General features: G+C 40.3%; 1 protein-coding gene across 1 annotated transcript in view; it reads right to left on the bottom strand.

Annotated features, from left to right (window-relative positions):
• Nucleotides 1-22,117, bottom strand: part of FAM135B (family with sequence similarity 135 member B) — a 157,391-nt gene that overhangs the window by 107,843 nt on the left and 27,431 nt on the right. The window contains exon 2 of the mRNA XM_009285085.1: nucleotides 13,728-13,807. Within this exon, the coding sequence (XP_009283360.1) occupies nucleotides 13,728-13,807 (80 nt within the window). The remainder of the gene's footprint in view (nucleotides 1-13,727; nucleotides 13,808-22,117) is intronic.

The raw sequence follows: 22,117 nt of genomic DNA, 5'->3' as shown, positions 1-22,117 counted from the left end.
ATTGCAGCATATATTTTTATGCCACCAGCTATATAATTTAAAATCAAGGTGAAATCAGTTTTCCTAACATTCATCCCCAATCTATCAAACCTGTAAGCAAGTGCATATCTAATAAATGAGTAGGATCTATTTAAGCCAATAGGATTGTTTTTAAGTTTCAAGTCACAAACCAGCATTTTACTACACAGAATTTTACAGCAGCCACCAGAGAAAGTGTCTGCTTCTGACAGATCAGGCCATATTCAGAGGTTCCATGTAGTGTGGAGGAAGTTGTTTCTTCATGGAAAATGAAAGAGGACCCAAATTTATATGATCCTAGATATGGAAAAGAAGAAAACACAAAACAAAGTGTGTTCTTTTTCCCACATAGTTTGCACCTGTTTGAGCCATTTGGTTTGTTATTCTGCTTCAAGTGCTTCCTAATCATTCATGCAGGTGCAAAGACAACGCAAATTGTTCCCTGTTCAGGATACACATTGCTTTTAATCTTCAGCAAAGTTGTGAAAGTTTTGCATGAAATTCAGGACAAAAAGGGTATTTAAGTAAATGTATAAACATACACACAACATTAGTTCTACATGCTGAAATCTGCAGGAAAGGAAGTGTTGAGTTCCAGCATTACTTGCAGGCTCTGTGGTGTCACGCCAGCAGGGAGTGCAAGTCTAAAGAAGGAAGAAGAAGGTTTGAATTGTTCTCTTATTCTTCAGTATGTTATACAAAACTGAGGTCTCATTTTCCTCAGGCCTCTATCTTCTTCTCCAGTTTGCTGTAGTTGCCTTGACTTCCTAATGACTCCCTCTCGAGCTTTTTTGTCAGAAAGGGAGCAAGATCAGGCCTTGTAGGCAGCAAATGGTTCAAGGCTGCTGTTCAGACCAGATTCACTCTCCATGCAAACAGATGATGGCAAGCAAAGTCTAAAGCAAAACTGGGATTTTCCCACTCAGACATAGGGTCCAATGCCAGGACTGATCAGTGCATCATCAGGATTGCTGTAGGAGGTTACTAGGCCCTGCTGGATGGGCTGCCTACAGCATGTCTCAGAGGTCCCACTGCAGATGGGAGATTGAAAGATATCAGAGCACCTACACAATGAAGCCTTTCATTAAAGGCAGTACACACATAGTGAGAAAGCAATTTGACTCTAGGCACGGTTTTATACCATCACACACATGCTGTCTGTGCAACTTAAACATAAACATGAAATGTAAGTACTTAAAGGGCAATCTCAGTCCAGCAAAAGTGCTTACGCTTAAATGGACCAATTTATTTACTTATTTCTTCTCATGCTTAATGGGTGTATAAGGCAACTTATATACATAGGCTTTGGGAAGACCTTATTGCAGCCTATCAGTACTTCAAGGGGGCTTCTAAAAAAGATGGCGGCAAACTTTTTAGCAGGGCCTGTTGCGACAGGACAAGGGGGAATGGCTTTAAACTAAAGGGGGGTAGATTGAGACTAGGTATAAGGAAGAAATTTTTTACACTGAGGGTGGTGAAACACTGGCCCAGGTTGCCCAGAGAGGTGGTGGATGCCCCATGCCTGGAAACATTCAAGGTCAGGTTGGAGGGGGCTCTGAGCAGCCTGATCTAGCTGAAGATGTCCCTGCCCATGGCAGGGGTGTTGGACTAGATGACCTTTAGAGGTCCCTTCCACCACAAACTATTCTATGATTCTATGATTCTAACTGTAAAAAGAAAATGGAAATTACTGCATTCAAACCCATACTCTTTGTTCATGGTGGTCATGACAATTCATACTGAGAATCATAGAATCGTAGAATGGCTGGGGTTGGAAGAGGCATTTAAAGTTCACCTAGTTCCAACCCCCCTGCTATGGACAAGGACATCTTTCACTAGATTAGGTTGCTCAAAGCCCTATCCAACAGTTTGTATCTGATTTTTTCAGCAATAAGGAGAACATGAAGATGAAGACTAACTAAAACCATAAAACAAGGAGACATCAAATCTCTCTGATTATAGGTGTTAGAAAAGCAATGCATGTTTCTACTATAAAAAGTTACTCATAAAAAGCAGACCAATCCTTTCTCTCAAGTGGAAATGAAAAAGCCCAACAAACCAAACCCAAAAATAACACCCCAGAAAACACCCCTCTCTCTTAAAAATTAGCATTGAACATCCTTCTACAAAGTTATGCCACAGTTCAAACTCCAGGGCTGTGCTTTGTGCACAAAACTGGTTGAATTTCTATGGCTTAGGTTCAAAGGGTATCGGACTAGCTATAAAATGGTCCTTTCTGGACAAAAAAGAATCCATGAACAAATCCTCCAGAACTCTTCCCTCTCATTGTGACAACATTATCCTACCTGGGACATAGCTTTTCTGCTGATGGAAGATTTTGAATCGCCTGCTAGAGGGTATATCTCTCTAGATATTTGGATTCCTGTTGCTTATCTTACACATTTGGAAAGTTATTAACTTATATATATATATATTTGCATCTTTGAAGCAGTGCCATCATTTTACAGATAAGACAGAGACAAGGACACACAGGTTGTCCTGCTCTCTATGTTCCTGTTTTAATCTGTAGGCCACAAGATTTTTCAGAGCAGTCCCTGTCAGCGTTATCAACGGGAAATTAAACCAACAAGCATTCCTTGGCTGGAATAGTAAATTAAGCAAATAATTCTGAAAGGCCTACGTGTACACTTGAATGCATAGAAAATTCTCTCATTTTATTAATTTATGGTCACATTTAATACATAATGTTAAACTTCAGAGCTACTCACCATGGAGTAATGTCCTCGAGAACTGTTAACAGCACAGAATGCTTTGCTGAACCTCAAATTCAATTCTTGGTTCATCAGAATTCAAGCCTGGCTTCTATTTCCTAGTATATTCTTTGTCCATCTATGAAATTTATGGTGAAAATCTAATCATAGTTTTAGTCTTAGAAAATGTAAATAAACAAACTACACCACTTCGACAATTTCATTTTCAATGAATAAATCACTGTGCCAGTGATTTCCAGAAGGAAAATGTGGATTCGTTTTTTAGATCATTTAGCTTTTTTTCTTGTTAGTGGCAGAATGAGGTCCAAAGAAAAGAATAAGAAAGTTGTTCTCACACTGGAGTCTTCTCCTTTCTCTTACTTTTTACCCTGAAGAACCATTTGGAAGCATTATGCATAATCCTGAATCAAGCTATCATCTTTGATTTTTTACTGGGAAATACAAGGGTACCATTTGCTCTCTCTGTATACTGTGTCACCTTTCCTACTTTTTATTACTTGCCTAATTTGCATGCATACATACATGAAGGCACAAGCCGCAATCACAGCCTTTTTGTGCCAGGTCTTTCACAAACACAATGGAAATGTCTCTCTGCAGAAGTTCCTGCAACTTCTTTTATAGTAAACGGACAGAAATAAGTGTGATTCAACTCATCTTAAGATAGATATGTTAAATTACTCCCTCAAATTACCTGTTTCTCTCCTCTGACTATAAAAGGAGATTGGTTCATTAGCTTAGGTGGAGACACAGCACAGATATCAGCAGTTAGATAAGATGATTTTTACCCTTAGTCACAGGTTCCCAGGGCTTCTTCCATCTCACAGCCATAACTCAGGTTACACGATTTATTGCCTGCCCTTACAATACAGCCTAACACATCATTACAAGGCAACTATTTCCTGCTAGTATAGAAAACTTGGCGAAATGAGGTTTGTTAGAAAGCTTATATATAAATCATGTAAGATACCCTCCCCAGGGAAGAACTGCTATTACCTGTAACTCTTAAGAGTATATACATATGTTCTAACTACTGAATATCTACTTCTTACATATCAACTGTCATCTATAGATCTCAGGATATTTAAATCCTAATTTTTGATGATCTTCTATGTCCCACAGTCACTAGGACATCCTGACGACCTATACTCTCAAGAAGCCATCACTCCCTGCAACATGTCTGTAATGATTTGCCAAGCAGAACACTGGGACATAATCCACCATCCATAAATATTTTTAAAGAAAGGCTTAGAAATACTTGTGGTCCCCATACAAAAATACAGTTGCACATTCCTGAAATTGTAGTTATCTAGTTCCTACTAATTTAGACCCCAAAGTCTTTCAGCTCAGATGGCTGGTAAGACTTCATATTTATTGCCTTGGTTGGGTAGCAAAATCTTCAACCCAGAATTACCTGCTAAATCTGAAGGTAAAACTTATGAGGAGGCTGAGGTGACTGAGAATGTAAACATGCTAAATGAGCTTCTTACTGGGGAACCCCTCTAACACATGGCTACAGACATGCAGCCATGCTGCATGCTCCTTCATATAATCCCTCACTCACTTCTGTATTTTGGATGCACAGGAGATCTGCCCTTAATTGGTGATTCACAGCCTTCAACAAAGGTGTCTACGCCTTTTCTTTTAGGAGTTGAACTATCTAAAAACTGTAGAAAACAATTTTTAGAAAAACACAAAGACGACAGCAGAAAACAGCAGAAGACACCAAATTGGGTGGAAGTGTTGATCTACTTCAGGGTAGGAAGGTTCTACAGAGGGACCTGGACAGGCTGGATCGATGGGCCAAGGCCAACTGTATGAGGTTCAACAAGGCCAAGTGCCGGGTCCTGCACTTTGGCCACAACAACCCCATGCAGTGCTACAGGCTTGGGGAAGAGTGGCTGGAAAGCTGCCTGTCAGAAAAGGACCTGGGGGTGTTGGTTGACAGCCAGCTGAACATGAGTCAGCAGTGTGCCCAGGTGGCCAAGAAGGCCAATGGCATCCTGGCTTGTGTCAGAAACAGTGTGGCCAGCAGGACTAGGGAAGTGATCGTGCCCCTGTACTCGGCACTGGTGAGGCCGCACCTCGAATACTGTGTTCAGTTTTGGGCCCCTCACTACAAGAAGGACATTGAGGTGCTGGAGCGTGTCCAGAGAAGGGCAACGAGGCTGGTGAGGGGTCTGGAGAACAAGTCTTCTGAGGAGCGGCTGAGGGAACTGGGGTTGTTTAGCCTGGAGAAAAGGAGGCTGAGGGGAGACCTCATCGCTCTCTACAACTACCTGAAAGGAGGTTGTAGCGAGGTGGGTGTCGGTCTCTTCTCCCAAGTAACAAGCGATAGGACGAGAGGAAATGGCCTCAAGTTGTACCAGGGGAGGTTTAGATTGGATGTGAGGAACAATTTCTTTAAAGAAAGAGTGGTGAAACATTGGAACAGGCTGCCCAGGGAAGTGGTTGAGTCACCATCCCTGGAGGTATTTAGAAGATGTGTAGATGTGGTGCTTAGGGACATGGTTTAGTGTTGGAGTTGGCAGTGTTAGGTTGACGGTTGGACTTGATGATCTTAGAGGTCTTTTCCGACTTAAATGATTCTATGATTCTATGAAAACACTCAGTTGTGATGTCTGCCTATTTTTTAGCTTACGTAATTCCAGCACAGTAGCATCTTCTGCAGATTTTTCTAGTATTTTTATAGACCTCTGTTCAGTATGTTGTATTCCCTCTGATATATCTTGCCTAGAGGTAATACGAGGTTATTACCGCTGTCAGTTACACATGGTACTGCCCCAAGTTCACACTGAATTCAAGAGATACAGGACAAACTTTCAGTTTTATCTCTTACATCTGTAGAAAGCAATATACCTGTTATTCAATCTTAGCACTAACTCTGTTGTACCATCCTTTCAGGTACTTGGAGCTCACAGGAATTTATAGCTCCCATGAATTGCTAAGGCAAACCCATTCTGGTTTTGGCTCTGATGACAGACTTGAAGCAGCTTTGCTGGCAAAACAGGGTTGTCTCCTGCATAGAATTCTGGGTACATTTTGTGGTTTTTTGTCCTGTGATCTATATAAAATTGTTGTATGCTAGTTTGTAACAGTTGATTGTCAAGATTTTCATAATTTGTCACAATTTATCCATTTTTTAATGCAACTTTGTCTTTTTGGCACTCAGTGAACAGGAAATATTGGACCTTACTGCAGATTTTAAGCTGTGATAGATTGTTTAGTTAACCCATTTTGACATCCCAGTTTCAGAAGTACCTTTCTACTGAAACTTTAGTGTTTCAGGCTGAAGGAAAAAAAAAAGAAAAAAAGAAAAAAAAAAAAGACTGAAGGAATACAAACAACCAGTGACTTCTGAAATTTAGGGTCTAAAGGCAACAAACCAGGGTTGAACCTGCCCCATTTATCTGCATGTACTGAGTTGCATATCTGCTTTTTAGAAGGCTTGAAAACTCAGTTGCTGAAGCTTGAAAATACACATTCTTTAGCAGAGGAATACTCGTGCAGACCCTCCATTTTTACAGTTGAGCTAAAATAAGCCTACTTCGAAAGTGCAAAGACAACATTTTTCAGGCACAAATTCTTTCAATGCATCATCATTTTCCTATTTAAATGTTTGAAGAGACTTGTTTTAGTTTTGAAATATTATGTTTAGCATATTTATATTTGGAATACATGCAGATGTTATATTTAGGATAAATAATTTCTAAAGGAGACACCATTATTTTTAAATTGCTTGATCAAAAAGTTCAGAATGTTTTCTCCCTCAGTGTGACTTTTGATTAAAGCTGCACATTTCTGAGATGAATCCTTTATCTTAACCTTGCCTTTTGACATTTTGAATTAGCCTCATGGAAAGAATTACATAAAACTACCTCTCTACCCATACATAGATTCAGTGACGATAAAAAGCAAGATGTCCTATTCATTTCCTTGTATGAAAGATCCTAACATAAATGCAGTCTCTTATCACTGTATTGCTCTATAAACCAAGGTTCAATTCTCAGACATGCTGAAATGTGAGATGATAGAATAGCTGACCCACTTAGGATCAGCAGAAAGTTTTGTCATTGCTTTCTTAAATACTTAGTTTTGTTAAAACAAACAGAATCTTTGCTTTTTGTAATGTTTATTTCTGTTTCCAAACTCATTGCCAGTTCCCTAAGAGCCCTGTTCAGTTAGAGAATTCACATCTGAAAATTATTCTGTGCTTCAGAAACTTAGGTGAGCAAATACTCATTTGTTGTGTCACCTAACTCTGTAGCTGACACGCCATGTATTTATTCCAAATATTAATTCAGATGAGAAAATTCCCTGAGTAAAGTATGGGACATCACAATAGGACACCACAAAGTTTTTCATCAGTGCAGAGCAGGAGGAAACAGTTGTCTGGATGCAATTTACCTACTGAATTAGTGTAAATGACTCTTCAATGTTTAGAGCAGTGGTGGATTTTAAAGGACTTGCAAGATTGAACCTTATATTAGACTGAAGGCAGCAAGGAACACTGTGGGGAAATCAGAGTCATGTAAGTAAACCTGGAAGAGAAAAGAGCTTTGTGAAGGACCAATTCACACCAGAGTGGTAGGTCTGAAAAAGCTGTATGGCCTATTTAACCACAGAGCTGAAGCTCATTCTTGGCCTCAAGCAGCAGAAATACTGTGTTGGCTCTCTGCATCTGAACAGCTGGATTCTGTTTCTGCCAGACCTTTAGGCGGCCACTGATCATGAAGTTTTGTGTCTCAGACTCACTGCCTAGGGCAAGAGACTCGTGGCATGTGTTGGTGTTTACAGGCCTTTCCTAGTTCTGGCTTTCTCCACTGACCAGGTCTCAGTTTTGGGTTGGGATGCTGTTCAGCATCTCCAAGACTGTGGCCTACCCCACTGCCATCTGCGTGATCTGACCCAGCTTCTGGAGGGGGGAAGGGAGGGTGTCCTGCATAATTCAGGGTATGCAATGGAAAATCTCCCAGCCACAAATACATCTTTTCAGCTTCCATCCTTTGAGCCATTTGTGAAAGGCCTTGACTGGAAGAGGATTAAGACATGCACACAGAAGTAGCACGTCAGTCAGAGATATCTTCGGTTTACTCCTTTTCATCTTTTTTCTCTGTTTTTCTTTTCTTTCTCTTGGAATATCATGGAATTAGTTCTGTTTAGATTGTAGATTAACAATTCTTAAAATGTCTGACCATCTCTTATGATCTCACAGCTACTGAGGTTTTCTAAGGCAACTCATGCCCAGAAAAACTTCTCTCACAGTAAGGTCCTCTCTAGATATAATTTGTATTTGTCAGGTATGCTTTATTTTATATATAAAATACATATTTATTTTCAGATTACTTTAATAAGCTTTGAAAATACGACCGTGTGTTTGCTAAAGCATGAATCTCTCCCCCTTTTCTCATGCTTCAAAAGCAGTAAGCTTATCTTCACTTAATGGAGGCAGAAATTACCTTTCAAAAAGTTATTGAAACTAATGACTGCAATTTCATACTGTTCCACAAGTCATGATGCTGTTTTTTCTTGCTCTAATTAGCAACAAACTGCAAATGCTTGTTTTGACTGCATTAAGAAGACATTTACAAGAAAAAGTTTTTCTTTAATAATCAAAGTAGAATTCCTTTACCAGGAACTTCTTTGAGATATCCAAATACTAATAAAGAGATTAGGATCACTAATTGTTTATTAAAAACAGGCATAATCGGTTTGTTAAGGAGCATATCAGAAACATAAATAACCCTTCAAATTAGGTCTTAGGTGCAAGGTAGTCACAGATCAACATTTAATTTATAGGAAAAGGCATTCAGCGTGGGTGATCATGAACTTGTATAGCACAATGCAGACACAGGTTACAGCAGTATCCTTCATTTTCTGATACTCTCTCCTACTTTCCTTTTTGCACATCGCAATTTAAATCATTCTGATTTTTTCTTGTCACCTAATGTCAGATAATCCATTTTATGAGAAAGCATCAAACTGTGTGTACATGAAACAACTCTACATCGCCAGTCAAAAGAGTTAATGTGTAATGGCAGACACAGCTACTTTTTCTTGACTTGTCTGGAAAAAATATGGTATCTTATTTCCCCTGCCTTATATGAGATAGATGAAGAAAGAACCACATTCCTTGGCTGTCTTTGGCTTTCTGCACTCTCAGGCAATAACCCAAATTAACTGACTAAAATTAGGTGGAATACCACTACAATCTAATAAAGATTAGCCTGACAGGTGATAATTTTTCTTAAATACTTTATATTACTTGTAATTAGTTTTTCTGGATAAGTTTTCAAAAATATTTGTCTATTTGAAAAATTTTGAAAATTGGTAATGTAGTACTTCTGGATGGGAGAAACAAAGGAAATCTGGACACAAATCAAAGTCCTAAGTAATTTCTTTAGTTATATGCCATGCAAAATAATTTTTTTCTTAATGTTCACCCTCCAGAAAAATTTCCTTGGCCTGTAAGGTAAACAGCTAGGCAAGCTGATAGGCAAGCAGCTATCCATGGTTGCAGTACATGAGAATGAAGCATAGTGGGTCTAAAAACAGAACTTATAAAAAAACCTGACTGCAACCTTCACTAATAAAGAATAATTCTCTCTCAAAACAGTAATGCATCCAGGTGGTGTGCAGACTACTGCAAAACACTGCAGAGGAAATTAAAATTTATACTTTTCCTGAGATTTGGCTTAGCTGGCATCTTCAACGATGTAATTCACCCTCATATTCTTTGTAGGCAATAATGCTGCTAAGATTTACCCCATGCATACCATCTTCCTTAAGTAATCCCCACCTACACTGTTCTCCTGGTCTCCACCATTCTCTACTCTTTCAGGTGGTACAGGAAATCAAGAGCTAATCCTAACTGTTTCTGACCAATGTTGTTTATCCCAGTGTTTTGACCAATGATGTTGTGTGCTTATGGGTAAACTTTAAAATAAAAGTATTTTAAAGATATGTTTTTAAGATAAGCTCCTGCAGTCTTTCATCTTGTATCTATAGCATGGAAATCACTGAATGATTGCGTATTCATAACTTCTAGGAATCCTTGTCCCAAAATTTATATGGTAGCCTAAAAACTTAGGGAAGACACTTAATAGATCATAAAACAACTCAGCCAAGGAGCTAAAGATACAAATATGCATATTCACTTTCCCCACTCCTTTAGCTGTTTGTGCTTGAGTCATGCAATTCAGCCCACTGTATGCTGCAGGTGGACACCATCACATGGCGACTTTATCAAGCCATGCTACTGAAGAGCACCAGAGGCTAAAGTGCAATAAATCCACTTAGAAAGGCATTTCTAGAGTTTAGCTTTAAGATATATCTGCATTAGCTCAGCCCTGCAGAGCTGATGCTGAGGCCAATGAAGTATGTGCTGTTATGAGCTGCACAAGAACAAGCAGAGAGCATAATTTGTTCTTTATAAGCCAAAAGCAGGCTGCATCAGTCATGATATCTATTCAAAGACAGGAAGCTAAATTTCATGAGGGTTGAAAACTTACATGAGAGCAACCAAAGACTGTGCACAAGCCTCATTCCCTCTCTCCTTTTCATTGCTGAAAAAATCACCAGCCACCAGTTTTCTCTTGTCTTTAAGGAAACCCACCTTGCTAAAAATGCTTAGGAATATGAATGAAATGTATATATTTTTATGAATATATATATGTGCGTAGGTATATATGCTACATGGCATATTTATGTTCATATATCCTGACTCAATACAAGCTAATGTGCAGCCTTGATGACCTAAGTGACCAAACCACAGGTGCTACTGGGCTCCAGCACAGCTCCCCTTTGCTTCGACTGGGGCACATAGCCCATTCTCTTCCCACAACGTAGACAGGATGTGGCCAGCATGTGGACCAGGTAGTAGGTCGTCAAGGCTTCCTGTACAACCTGTTGGTCCTGCACCGTGGATGGAGTCCTTGCTGTTCAGATTTCGCTGGCAACCACCAAGGGAATGCCTGATACAGGCTTCAGCTTCCCCTCTGCTGAATTCTTGAAAACTACTTTTTTTTCGACCTTTGTTGCTGAAAACATCTAATGGGAAGCAAACATCGCTAATGCTGTCAGTTCCCATGGTTTTATTGTAAATCCTGCAAAATTTAATAAAAATAAAAGGCCACATGCACTGGAGGATAAATACTACCTCTTATTTATTTTATATACTTAAATATTTTATATATTTTATCACTGCATATATTCACAGATTTTACTTTATATAATTGTTTTCAAAATATATTCTCATTTCTCATAGATCCTATGAACCTGATAAGGAAAAGATTAAAAATATTTCATTTAAACCAAACTCATTAGTCCCATCTATTTTGTATTAATTCTTGTTGTTGAGGTAGGAGTTTACTCACTATTTTATAACATCCTTGTTTTGTTGTAATACTACTTTAATGAAGGTGTCTTATTGAAACATGCACGGCAATTTAATTACTCCTACCCCAGATACCCCCATACTGAGAGAGATTAGTGGCATGAGAACAAAAAGAACATTATGGCCTGTTTGCCTTTAAGTTTAGTCCCATTAAACGGTGCTCTCTTGCAGGCCTATGAAATCAATTAGGAAGTACTTGTGAAGATAGCCAAGGAAAAACTGTTTAAAGCCTTAACAGCTTAAATATCTCCTGTCTTGATGTTAGACCTATAAAGCTATTAGACTCCAATCTGGATTGCATTAGCACTATGAAAGTCAGCTGCTAATCCTGTAACCACATTGCCTGCCTCGCCTCTCTCCTGCCCATGCTTTTACATGGATTGTTTTGAGCAGAGGTGAAAGAAGATGGGACACTGAAGATGTATCAGACAGAAGAAAACAATAACCTGAATAAAAAGTAAGTATAGAAAATAGTTGAGTTTCTTCCTTAAATAATATAGCTATCCCTGGTTCAACGCAGAATAGGAGTAGTTTGGAGGTTTTGTTATTTGTTGAGGGTTTTTTGCCCCTGGAAAGTAAAATTCTACCTATCTTCATCAAAGAAGATGGGACACTGAAGATGTATCAGACAGAAGAAAACAATAACCTGAATAAAAAGTAAGTATAGAAAATAGTTGAGTTTCTTCCTTAAATAATATAGCTATCCCTGGTTCAACGCAGAATAGGAGTAGTTTGGAGGTTTTGTTATTTGTTGAGGGTTTTTTGCCCCTGGAAAGTAAAATTCTTCCTATCTTCATCCTGAGAGTATTTCATTAGTTCAAGACTACTTATGCCAGAAACTACTGTAATTTGAGGACATTTCCAGAGAGCAAAGGAACTCCAAGGGATTCTGGATATACCAAGGGTGAATTACACTGGAATGTGATGAAAAATAATTCTCTTGCTTCCTTGGGGATTTTTCACACTAAAAGGTTTTCCAGACCTGGACTACATTTATTTATTTATTTCCCAAAGAAATTTCTTTATTCAGATTTTGAGTTTGGAAATTTTTTTTCAGAAGATTTCTTCATATTTTTGTATAACTCTTTACATTTTATACAAATATAATTTGTCTAATAATTTTGTATTGTAATGTATCTCAGTTAATTGAACCAGACTCCCAAATAGAAAAATACATTTTTACTTAAAGAAAAGAGAACCTTTAATCCACAAAAGAATGTTAAACTGGAAAATTTTCAAATGTAAAAAGTAAACAAAACAAAATGGGATATCCAAGCTCAGAAACTCATTAATCCTGCACTCACATTTTTTCTTCCTCTATGCACAATATTGAGTCACAAGGACTCTAAAAGTTATTCTTTAAAAGCTATTGTTAACACTGTGTATTGGGTTTGCGTGGCAAGGTTTGGTAGCAGGGGTGGCTACAGGGGGGGCTTCTGTGAGAAGCTGCTAGAAGCCTCCCCCATCCCAATGCCAATGCCAGCTGGCTCCAAGACGGACCCACCGCTGTTCAAGGTTGAGCCCATCAGCAACGGTGGTAGCTGATAACTAAACATATTTAAGAAGGTGGAAAAAACTGCTGGGCAACAGCAGCTGGAGAGAGGAGTGAGAATATGTGAGAGAAACAACTCTGCAGACACCAAGGTCAGTGAAGAAGGAGGGGGAGGAGGTGCTCCAGGTGCCGGAGCAGAGTATTCCCTGCAGCCCGTGATGAAGACCATGGTGAGGCAAGTTGTCCCCCTGCTGGACCCGGTGGGGGACCCAGGCTGGAGCTGTCTGTTCCTGAAGGAACAGACCCGTGGAAGGGACCCACGCTGGAGCAGTTCATAAAGAACTGCAGCCCATGGGAAGGCCTCACATTGGAGGACTGTCTCCCACGGGAGGGACCCCATGCTGGAGCAGAGGAAAAGTGTGAGGAGGAAGGAGCAGCAGAGACAATGTGTGATGAACTGACTGCAACCCCTGTTCCTCGGCCCCCTGTGCCACTTGGGTGGAGGAGGTAGAGAAATCAGGAGTGAAGTTGGGTCAGTGAAGAAGGTGGGGGGAAGGTGTTTTAAGATTTGGGTTTATTTCTCATTACCCTACTCTGATTTGATTGGTAATAAATTAAATTAATTTCCCCAAGTCGAGTCTGTTTTGCCCGTGACAGTAACTGCTGAGTGATCTCCCCCTGTCGACCCACGAGCCTTTCGTTATGTTTTCTCTCCCCTGTCCAGCTGAGGAGGGGAAGTTGATAGAGCGGCTTGGTGGGCACCTGGTGTCCAGCCAGGGTCCACCCGCTACACACTGAAACAATTTTCATCCAGAAATCACTTAGAATAGTAAACCAACTCTTTCGATTGTCAGCAAGGAAAGCCACATATGAGAGACTGCTTGCAGATAAAATGGTGAGAATTTCCTCTGCTTTTCTGACAGACACAAGCACCAAAAATGAAGCCCAACTCAGCCCAAACCCATACCAGAACAGACATCTGAACAGCCACTGATCATTAGGGAAATCCAGGCTCACCCGTTCCCCGCACACACACTTCTCCTCCATGCTGCCCCACCTCCAGTCATGTCACAGCCCTCTGGGACCTGCTTACCTGTCTGTCCTGCAATCGTAGCAAACAGCCTGTGGGGAATCCTGGATGGGATCTTCAGCCCAGCTCTTATCTGGTAATACCTGGGGAGAAAGTATTAAAAATGACGTGCTGTTAGATAGGTGACCGCTTGATGCAACCTAAAATTCTGTTGAGGAGAATTGAGGAGAACACATCCTGGGTATCCGCGCTCAAACAGAAGTGCTCAAGAGAACAGGCATGCTCAGAAATACTGAGTCTTTTCTTCTGGTTTTTAGTTTTAACTAAGGTGGGTTTATATCAATTTTAATCAGTCCCCTCTTATTTTACAGCAGGCAGAGTGGACACAGTGGCCTGATGTGTGACTAATGAGGAAAGATTGTGAAAATCCCTTGGCTCCTTGTAGTGAAAAGAGACACAGAGAAATATCTATGATAAAAGGCAGTGAGATCAGACAAAGAGTGACAGAAATTTAATACAAAACAAAGAAAGAGAAAACTTCTGTGGAAAGAGAACAAATGTGCTAATGTCACATCTAGGAAAATTCAATTTATACATAGCGATTATCATTCTGCTGTTCCATATTGAGGCTACCATGTCATGAAAATGTTAGCATTAATCATATCTAAACCAGCTGTATTCTAGTTATTGGCTATCCCATAGGTGATCACTATGTTAGATGAAGGAAGACAGAAAAAGAAAACATCAGCAATTTCACCGGCTTAAGTTACACATGGTGCAGGTTACTTTAGAAAGTTTGCAAATACAAGCTCAGTCTAAACAGAGAAAAAAAACTCATCCCAGTCTTCCCTCATCACCACTTTCACGAATGAGGAATAAGAGGCAGTGTGCAGTACAGCACCTAATCCACTACATTGTAGCTCAGGATGCCTCTGCCTGTTTGCAGATCTCCCACTGACCTGCTGTAACACCACGGTGGTGTCAATCCCCCTTTCTCTGCATTTTCCCTCCTACCCTTGGTTTGGTCTATTTGTTTATAAATTCCTCATACCTCACAAGTGCTTGCAGATATTTTTGGCCTGATTTGTGTCTAAGCCTCTAAATATAAAAATAAAGGTTAAATTATAACTGTAAATATCTACCCAGCACCTAAAGACGTTATGACACTTAGCAGAATTATTTCCTCAGAAGAGTATAACCATATGTGGAAATGACCAGTTAAAACTCCCAGTTTTCTGTGAACTGCTGTATAAAACAACAGCTCATACAGGTTACACTTATCAGTAAAATCTTTGCTAGGGGTGTGCTAATGGATAAACCAGATCTGTCTCTGCTAGGTTAAAAGCTGAAGAAAGGGGTCTGATGTGGAGAAAAAAAAAAACATTTCAGAGGCAATTGTGTCATGGTCCTTCACAGATGAAAGCTCATGTTACCCTACCTACTGCAACCAGCAGATCCTTGCCAGCTTGGGTATAATTCCAGCACAACCTGTGACATTTTTAGATATCTGTTTTAGGCAAGAACCTGGGCATGAAAACTTTCCATTTACATTTTAGTTTTCAGAAAAAAAAAAAAAAGAAGCTCAGATTCTAAATACACAGAGTATCCAGTTAAAAATAACAGCAACCAAATCTAAACTGCCTGATCTTTCTCTCCCTTATGCTGTCATTGCACTATGGTAGGAGTTTTTAATTAATGCTATTGCTCCCGATCTCTTCCACAGCATGTGCAAGAATTATGCCTTAAGACCCCTTGTATTTTCATTACAGTCATATGCAATACAATTTTTTAACCGACCAAAATACCCTATTTGGACTACCCGTACAGTCGAATCATTTGCAAATAACAGTAACTTGGTATTAAAGGAGGATTGCCACAGGAGTGTAACAGGACACTCCTCAGTATGCAGATATTAATGTTTTACTACGTGTCCATTCCACGACTTATTCCTAAGAATAACATCCTGTAACTGTCTGGCTACCCCTTTTAGATTTTTGCTGCTTAAGACTGTGGTGGATTATCCTTCGCTAAGGGCCAAATTCCCACCCGGATGCTCTCTCACTTCCCCTCATCAACAGGACAGTGGGAGAAAATAGGATGAAAAATAGGATGAGATAAAGACAGGGAGATCACTTACCAGTTACTGTCACAGGCAAAACAGACTCAACTTGGGGAAAATTAATTTAATTTATTCACAATTGGGTAGTAAGAAACAAAACCAAACATTAAAACAACACCTCCCCCCACCCCACCCCCTTCTTCCCAGGCTGAGCTTCACCCTTTCTGACTCCACTCCTCCCAAGCAGCTCAGGGGGATGGGAGTTACAGTCAGTCCACGACAGCCCCTCTCTACCACTCCATCCTCCTCACGCATTCCCTGCTCCGATGTGGACCCTTCCACAGGCTGCAATCCCTTCAGGAAAGATCCAACTGGCTACCTGCTGCCACACTATGACAATGTCTGCCTTCCCTCATCAAGTGTCTCACATTCAGAAGCATCTCAAGCAGCCCTAAATACTTTCATTAGGAAACTGATTTCTACTGGCTTGGCTGGTGCTCCAGATTAAGTCACCTAAAGCTGGGGAAACTATACATAGGTGCCTAAGGTGCCAGTTTCAATGACCACGTAGTCAAAACTCTCAGTAGACTTAGAGACATTCAGCTCCTAAGAAAGGATGCTGGGCAGACCTTGGCTTCACTCATTGTCCGGACTAGAACTGCTGACTACAATAAAGCCTTGGATATCAAAAACACATGAAGATACCTCAATACTGGTGAATTCATAACAAGGTTATTTCCACCCTTTATTATTTCCTTTGCAATATGGACTAGGTGTAATGACATAAAGGAGCTAGGTCTTCATCTTATTTTAACCTTTCCCTGTTCATCCCCTTAATTTTGGCAAATTTGTTTGAATGTCAGGGATATTCTAGAAGTCATAAATAGACATCTTCCTGTGTACCCACCAAGTTTAACTGCTCAAAACAAAAACTGCATAGAAAAGTCATAGAAACCTAAGGAATTCTCAGATTAAGGTTAACTCTAAGGTTAAAGGTCCAGATGTAAAGAGAATCTGGAGACTAGTAAGGTCTGCAGTACTAGTGAATGCAGCCAAAAATGTCACTCATATTTTATAGATGACCAAACATGTTTTCATTCTTAATAAAAAGAATGACACTAATCAGTTACTAATAAACGATTTATTGCAGATTGTTTGGCACCTGATGCCAAAAGGTCTGGCCTTGATAACGCAATGGCATAAAGCAATTCCAGTATAAACCATAATGACATTAGACACATTATTCCTAAAGAAAGACTTTAGAAAATGGTCCTATGACTAGAAGACACAAGAGGCTTCTGAATATCCTGTTGTTTCAAAATTTGTGCAATTGTGCATACGTGTGCATTGCAATGCCTTGCACTTCAAGGTACTGACACTGTTGGTCAATTAGATTAGTGGCAGAGAAAGACAGTGATGTAGAAGACGTCAGATCGAAGTCCCCCAACACCCCAGTGACATTCATGGAAATTAACACACAGGGCAGTGAAAGTGTTAAAGGCTCAAACTCAAAGATTAAATTAAAAATTAAATAGAAATAGAAATTCTCACAATTTATCAGTTTATTCCTTTCAAAATTGAATATTTTCCCTGAAAATCTTTAAGAACAAGTCATTTTTCCATGAAAGTTTCAGAAAAATGTTAACAACAACTCCAAAGGAGGTTATAAACATCACAAGCAGAATATGAGCAAAGAACAGCTTCACCTTGGGTGGCCAGAAAAACCAAAAGACATCCTCATTTGAGTTTCACCAGACCTCTTGTTGTCCAGTTAAAGTAAATAACCTCCATACAGGAAACTGAATAAAACCCATTACTTGTTTTTTTTTTTTCTATTTTTAAGCCACATATTAATATTTAAATCATAAGACAGGCAAATATTATCCATTCCTCTTCAGAGCTTCCTTTGAGTCTTTGCAGGCAGGAAGGAATTGTGAAACGGTGACTTTATGCCTAAGCAAAAACATAAAAATGAAGGTTCCTGCTCCCACACTGTGAAGTTGGATGTTACTTCACAGTAGTTTGTGCATTGTGAGGAGGGTTTTCCTGATCAAAATACAGACTACTGCAAGATGCAGAGTCCCATATATTTTCTTCAGCAGCAAACAGATAAATATCTGTTTCCCCACTCCACTGCCTTACACACTTCTTGGTTGTGCCAGTAGAAGTAATAGCGAGACCAAGATGTAAAACAGAACCATGTTAATGTGAGCACAAATAACAAATAAAACACTTTTTGTCAGTACCTCTACAAAAATCCACACTGTTGTATGACTGAATACTGTGCTTAGTCCCTGCTAACAGGATGGTAGATAGAAAATGGATTTGACGTGCCAAGACCACTCATTCTGTTACAGTGAGGTACTGTCTGAACTAGAAATGGCATAAATCATGCTGAGAAGCAACAGGTACAACTGACCATACAGTGTTTCTGGTTTTCCTCAGAACGAAGAGGACCATCTCCAGCTGGCTCTAAATACTTTCATCAGGGAGTGGCCTCATAGGCTGGTCATCCTCACCAGCCTCTTCCAATCCACCCAAGCAAAAGATGGATCAGGTTAGTGGCCTGAGCTCTCCTAGAGTCTGCGTGACCTGTTCTCACCTGAGTGGAACAACAACCTGAGTGCGGACACTGTGGCAGCAGAGCCTTGAGGGTGGGCTGCCATCTGGGTGGAGGCAATTGCACAGATATGGTTTCTCCTTTGTGTAAGTAGCTGCTGTTTGCGTTTCAGGCTTGGAAATAAATCTGACAGACAAGGGCTTTATCTCTGCCTAGCTGAGTGAACCTCTCCAAAATGATATGAGGCATGAACAGAAAAACTACAAAGAATAGGAACAGCACCTGGAAGTCAAAATCTACACCTAAAACTGGAAAATCAGGCTGAGGTAAACATTGCAAAAGCCACCAAAATAGTTACAGGAGGTCCTCCATCATATATGTGCAGGAAAGGACTGTCTGATAGTGATATGGGGCTGACAGTAATGATAAATGAGAAATTGCCTCCAAAAATAACAAGCTATTTTGCCCTCCTGCTTACCTTTTTTGTGAAGATCACAGATAGGAAGGCTAAAGGGAAGGAGTACCATGCTTTGAAAAAGATCACAGCCAAGATGCCAAAATCAGAGGTCAGCATGCTTAGTGAAGATAAAGCTGGAGAACCTTGGCAGAAGTGGCATGTGAACTGGACAGTCAGTAATACAGGTTTACAACAAATCCAAGAAATCAATAAAGGTACAGAAGGGCTGATGATGAGCAAAAGCTAAACAGTCACTTTGCAAAGGGGCTGAAATGGACAGCGCTATGGGCCCTGAGTGTGGCCCAAGATAAGACTTTATGGTAGGTTTTGAAGGAAAGAATAATTAGGAAATAAATGAGAAATTGCAATACAATTCCTGTTTTATTACAAATAGGCTAAGTCTAGTTCATTAGAATTAGGCTAGGTAGTACCTCTCTTTGAGTAAACAGCTGGTTTATGGTGGGGGTTTTTTTAAGAGAAGAGGAGTGCGGAAAAGCTTATTTAGATTTCAGTAAAGTAGGGAGACCATGGAAAATCGCCAGTTGATGTGGAACAGGTGCTGTGAAGGGAAGATCAGGAAACAGCAAACTGATTTTACGAAAAGAACTAAAAAAACTTGGCACATTTAATGCAGCAAAACACAGAGCAATCAGATCCCCTCTCGATCTATAAATACACTGGGAGGAAAAACATCAGGAAGGAAGAAGAGGAGTGAGGTACAAGAAAGTACAACATTGGTACAAGGAAAACCACATATAAACTGCCCATGAATAAATGCAATTTAGAAATAAGAAGTTGTAGCTGGCAAAGGAGCAAGACTGTGAAACAACCTCCTAACAGAAGCAGGAATGACAAAGCCAATTTACTTTTAGGGGAAGTTAGGTAAATTTCCTAAAGATTTATAGGACATGGATCTGTCTTATTTGCAAGACCAATGTTATTTACGCAGGCAGTGCATACCAGTCCAAGTCCCTTCTCTCCTGCAAGTCAGCCTGCGTGGATCACCCTAGTAGCAATGAATTTGCCGTCACCACCTTCGCTGGCCATTTGTGAATTATTCATCTTTAAAATTAAATAGATAATTTGAATATTAACTTTGTTTTCCTGTGCCTGGGCACACACTAATTCCTGATGACTTGTACTGATTCACCTAGGGCACTGACATTAAAGCCTCCCTCAGGAGCCTGACTCCACTAACAGATGTGTTGGGTGACGCTGCCTCCCCTTGCCTCCCACTTTCACCTTTCAGCCTCTTGGCACTGCGGTGGTCAGGCCTCCTCTCAGGAGCACCAAGATCACTCTCAGATGTTAAGTGCTCACTTAATGATCAAGCAGGGTGCAGAAGGTTGGGTTTTTTTGCTGTCTTTTTTAATTATTACATTGCACTCAAATACACAGAGGAAATATTTACTTCTAGGAGAATAAAACATTTCTGCTTCAGATAACTCACTGTGCCATCTCTAGTGATCTAACCATACCACAGGGCAGCACCTAACCCTAAAGGATTTACATTAAAAACAGCAGAGACATGTCAAGGGAGGAGGCTGGTACCAACCCTGTTACTGACACTTTGGACTCCATCCTCCCTTTGCTTCCTCCTCTCAGATCAATGCCAGAGCTTCTCAGCTCTCATCTAGTCCTACAAGCTGCTGCCTACTTGTCTTTCCCTGCCATTGACTGGTAACGGCATTGTAGAGCCTAGGTTAAGAAGGGATGACTACTTTGAAAGAGGTAATTTGTTGGGTAATATTGATGCATCACACTACCAAATCAGATCACTCCCACCAGGAGCCCTGACGGACCAGGCTGCTCCTCCCTGATCATTCCTGCAGCATGGAAATCAAAAAGATTGGCTCAGTAACGCTGCCATAGGAGACCGACAAGGTCAAAACCACATAGCTTCCGCCTGATTTGAGTTATACCTGACCAGCTCCAAGGTGTAAAATTTCATCCCAAGTTAGGCTACATTTTAATAAACAACTCTTAAGCTAATACATACTGCAAACAAACCAGCTGTGTGCTTGAGCCTGATCAGTCAGCCTGGAGTTTCTGTTGCTCCTCAAACCAGTGTTGGAGTTGCCCTCCAGCAGTGCCTGTCAGCAAAACTCTGTTGAATTACTGCTGCTGGGGAGCTGAGGCAGCACACTGTTTTAGAAGTCAATGAGGAAAAACCTTACAGACAAGGAAAAAGAGAGATTTCTTCATGAAAACAGCATGAGAAGAGACCTCAAATCTCTATGCCAGACGTACCTTCATTGGCCATAAGGAAAGTTTGAACTCAGGGGTTTCAGCTGGAAAAAGCGCATTCCCTCTCTAGAAACATTAACAGACCTTTTTGTCCTGCTCTGATGATCCCCAGAAGAGGATTCCCAAGTGTGTTACCATCTGAGAGATACTTGCTACATATTCCAGAAGTTTATGCAGGACAGAGGAGATGATTCACAGGAAAACATGGTAATCAATAATCAGCCAAACAAACTTTTATTTCCTATGCAGACATTGGGAGCTGAAATGCAAAAAAAAAAAAAGCAGCCTCCCATCCAGTTAGCTTCATGCTGAGAAGGTAAAAAGTAAAAAGCAATACCTGTCTTGACAGTATAGGGAGAAAGTATGGGTAAAGGAGGCAACACGGAGCACTGTGTTTATTTCTTTTCCCTTCCATGAGACAACTCAGAGGTGTAGCCATGAAAGATTCTGTAACTTTGCATCAAACAACGGGGGATTTTCCTTGCTTGTGGTGATAATGCTTTAGGTTACATATCTGACAGATTCAGCAATATTTCACAGATCTATAAAACACATGAGTCAAAGAGCAGTACGCTGTATGAATCCATCCCCTGTTCCTTTACTGTCTATTTTGGCTATAAATATTTTGGTGGACTCTGGGTACTCAAAGACAGGAGCATATGGGAAAAGCAGATGATTTTACACCTAAGACTGAAGACAGACAGATAAATTAGACTACGCTGCATATCAGAAAAATTATCCCATTGCTGTATAAGCAAGTACAGTGTGCAATACCCACACACATGAGGAAGCCCTACAATATGACAACAAAATGTTTCAGACAAACTGTTTGATCCCTTCATGCTAACGAACAGCCAGTGTCAGTGGTTCACAAACACCTCCACAGAAGCAGATTTTCGGCAAGTTTTCCTTTCATGATCACCCTCCAAACCGTGACAGTACAGTGCTTATAGCAGCTGTGGATGATGCCTGGAAAAGGAAGTATCAGTACAGAACAATGCTTATAAAATGCATATTGATCACTGATATAGTCCATTTACAGCCTTTCATAATGTACTGGCTGTCTGTGCCCAGGTTCTGGGGGGCTGCAGGGCGGCCTCTGTGAGGAGAGGCCGGGGCTGCCCCGTGCC

Source organism: Aptenodytes forsteri, unplaced genomic scaffold (genome assembly GCF_000699145.1).
Source record: "Aptenodytes forsteri isolate BGI_AS27 unplaced genomic scaffold, ASM69914v1 Scaffold182, whole genome shotgun sequence".
Taxonomy (NCBI): domain Eukaryota; kingdom Metazoa; phylum Chordata; class Aves; order Sphenisciformes; family Spheniscidae; genus Aptenodytes; species Aptenodytes forsteri.
This window is presented reverse-complemented; position numbering and strand designations above follow the sequence as displayed.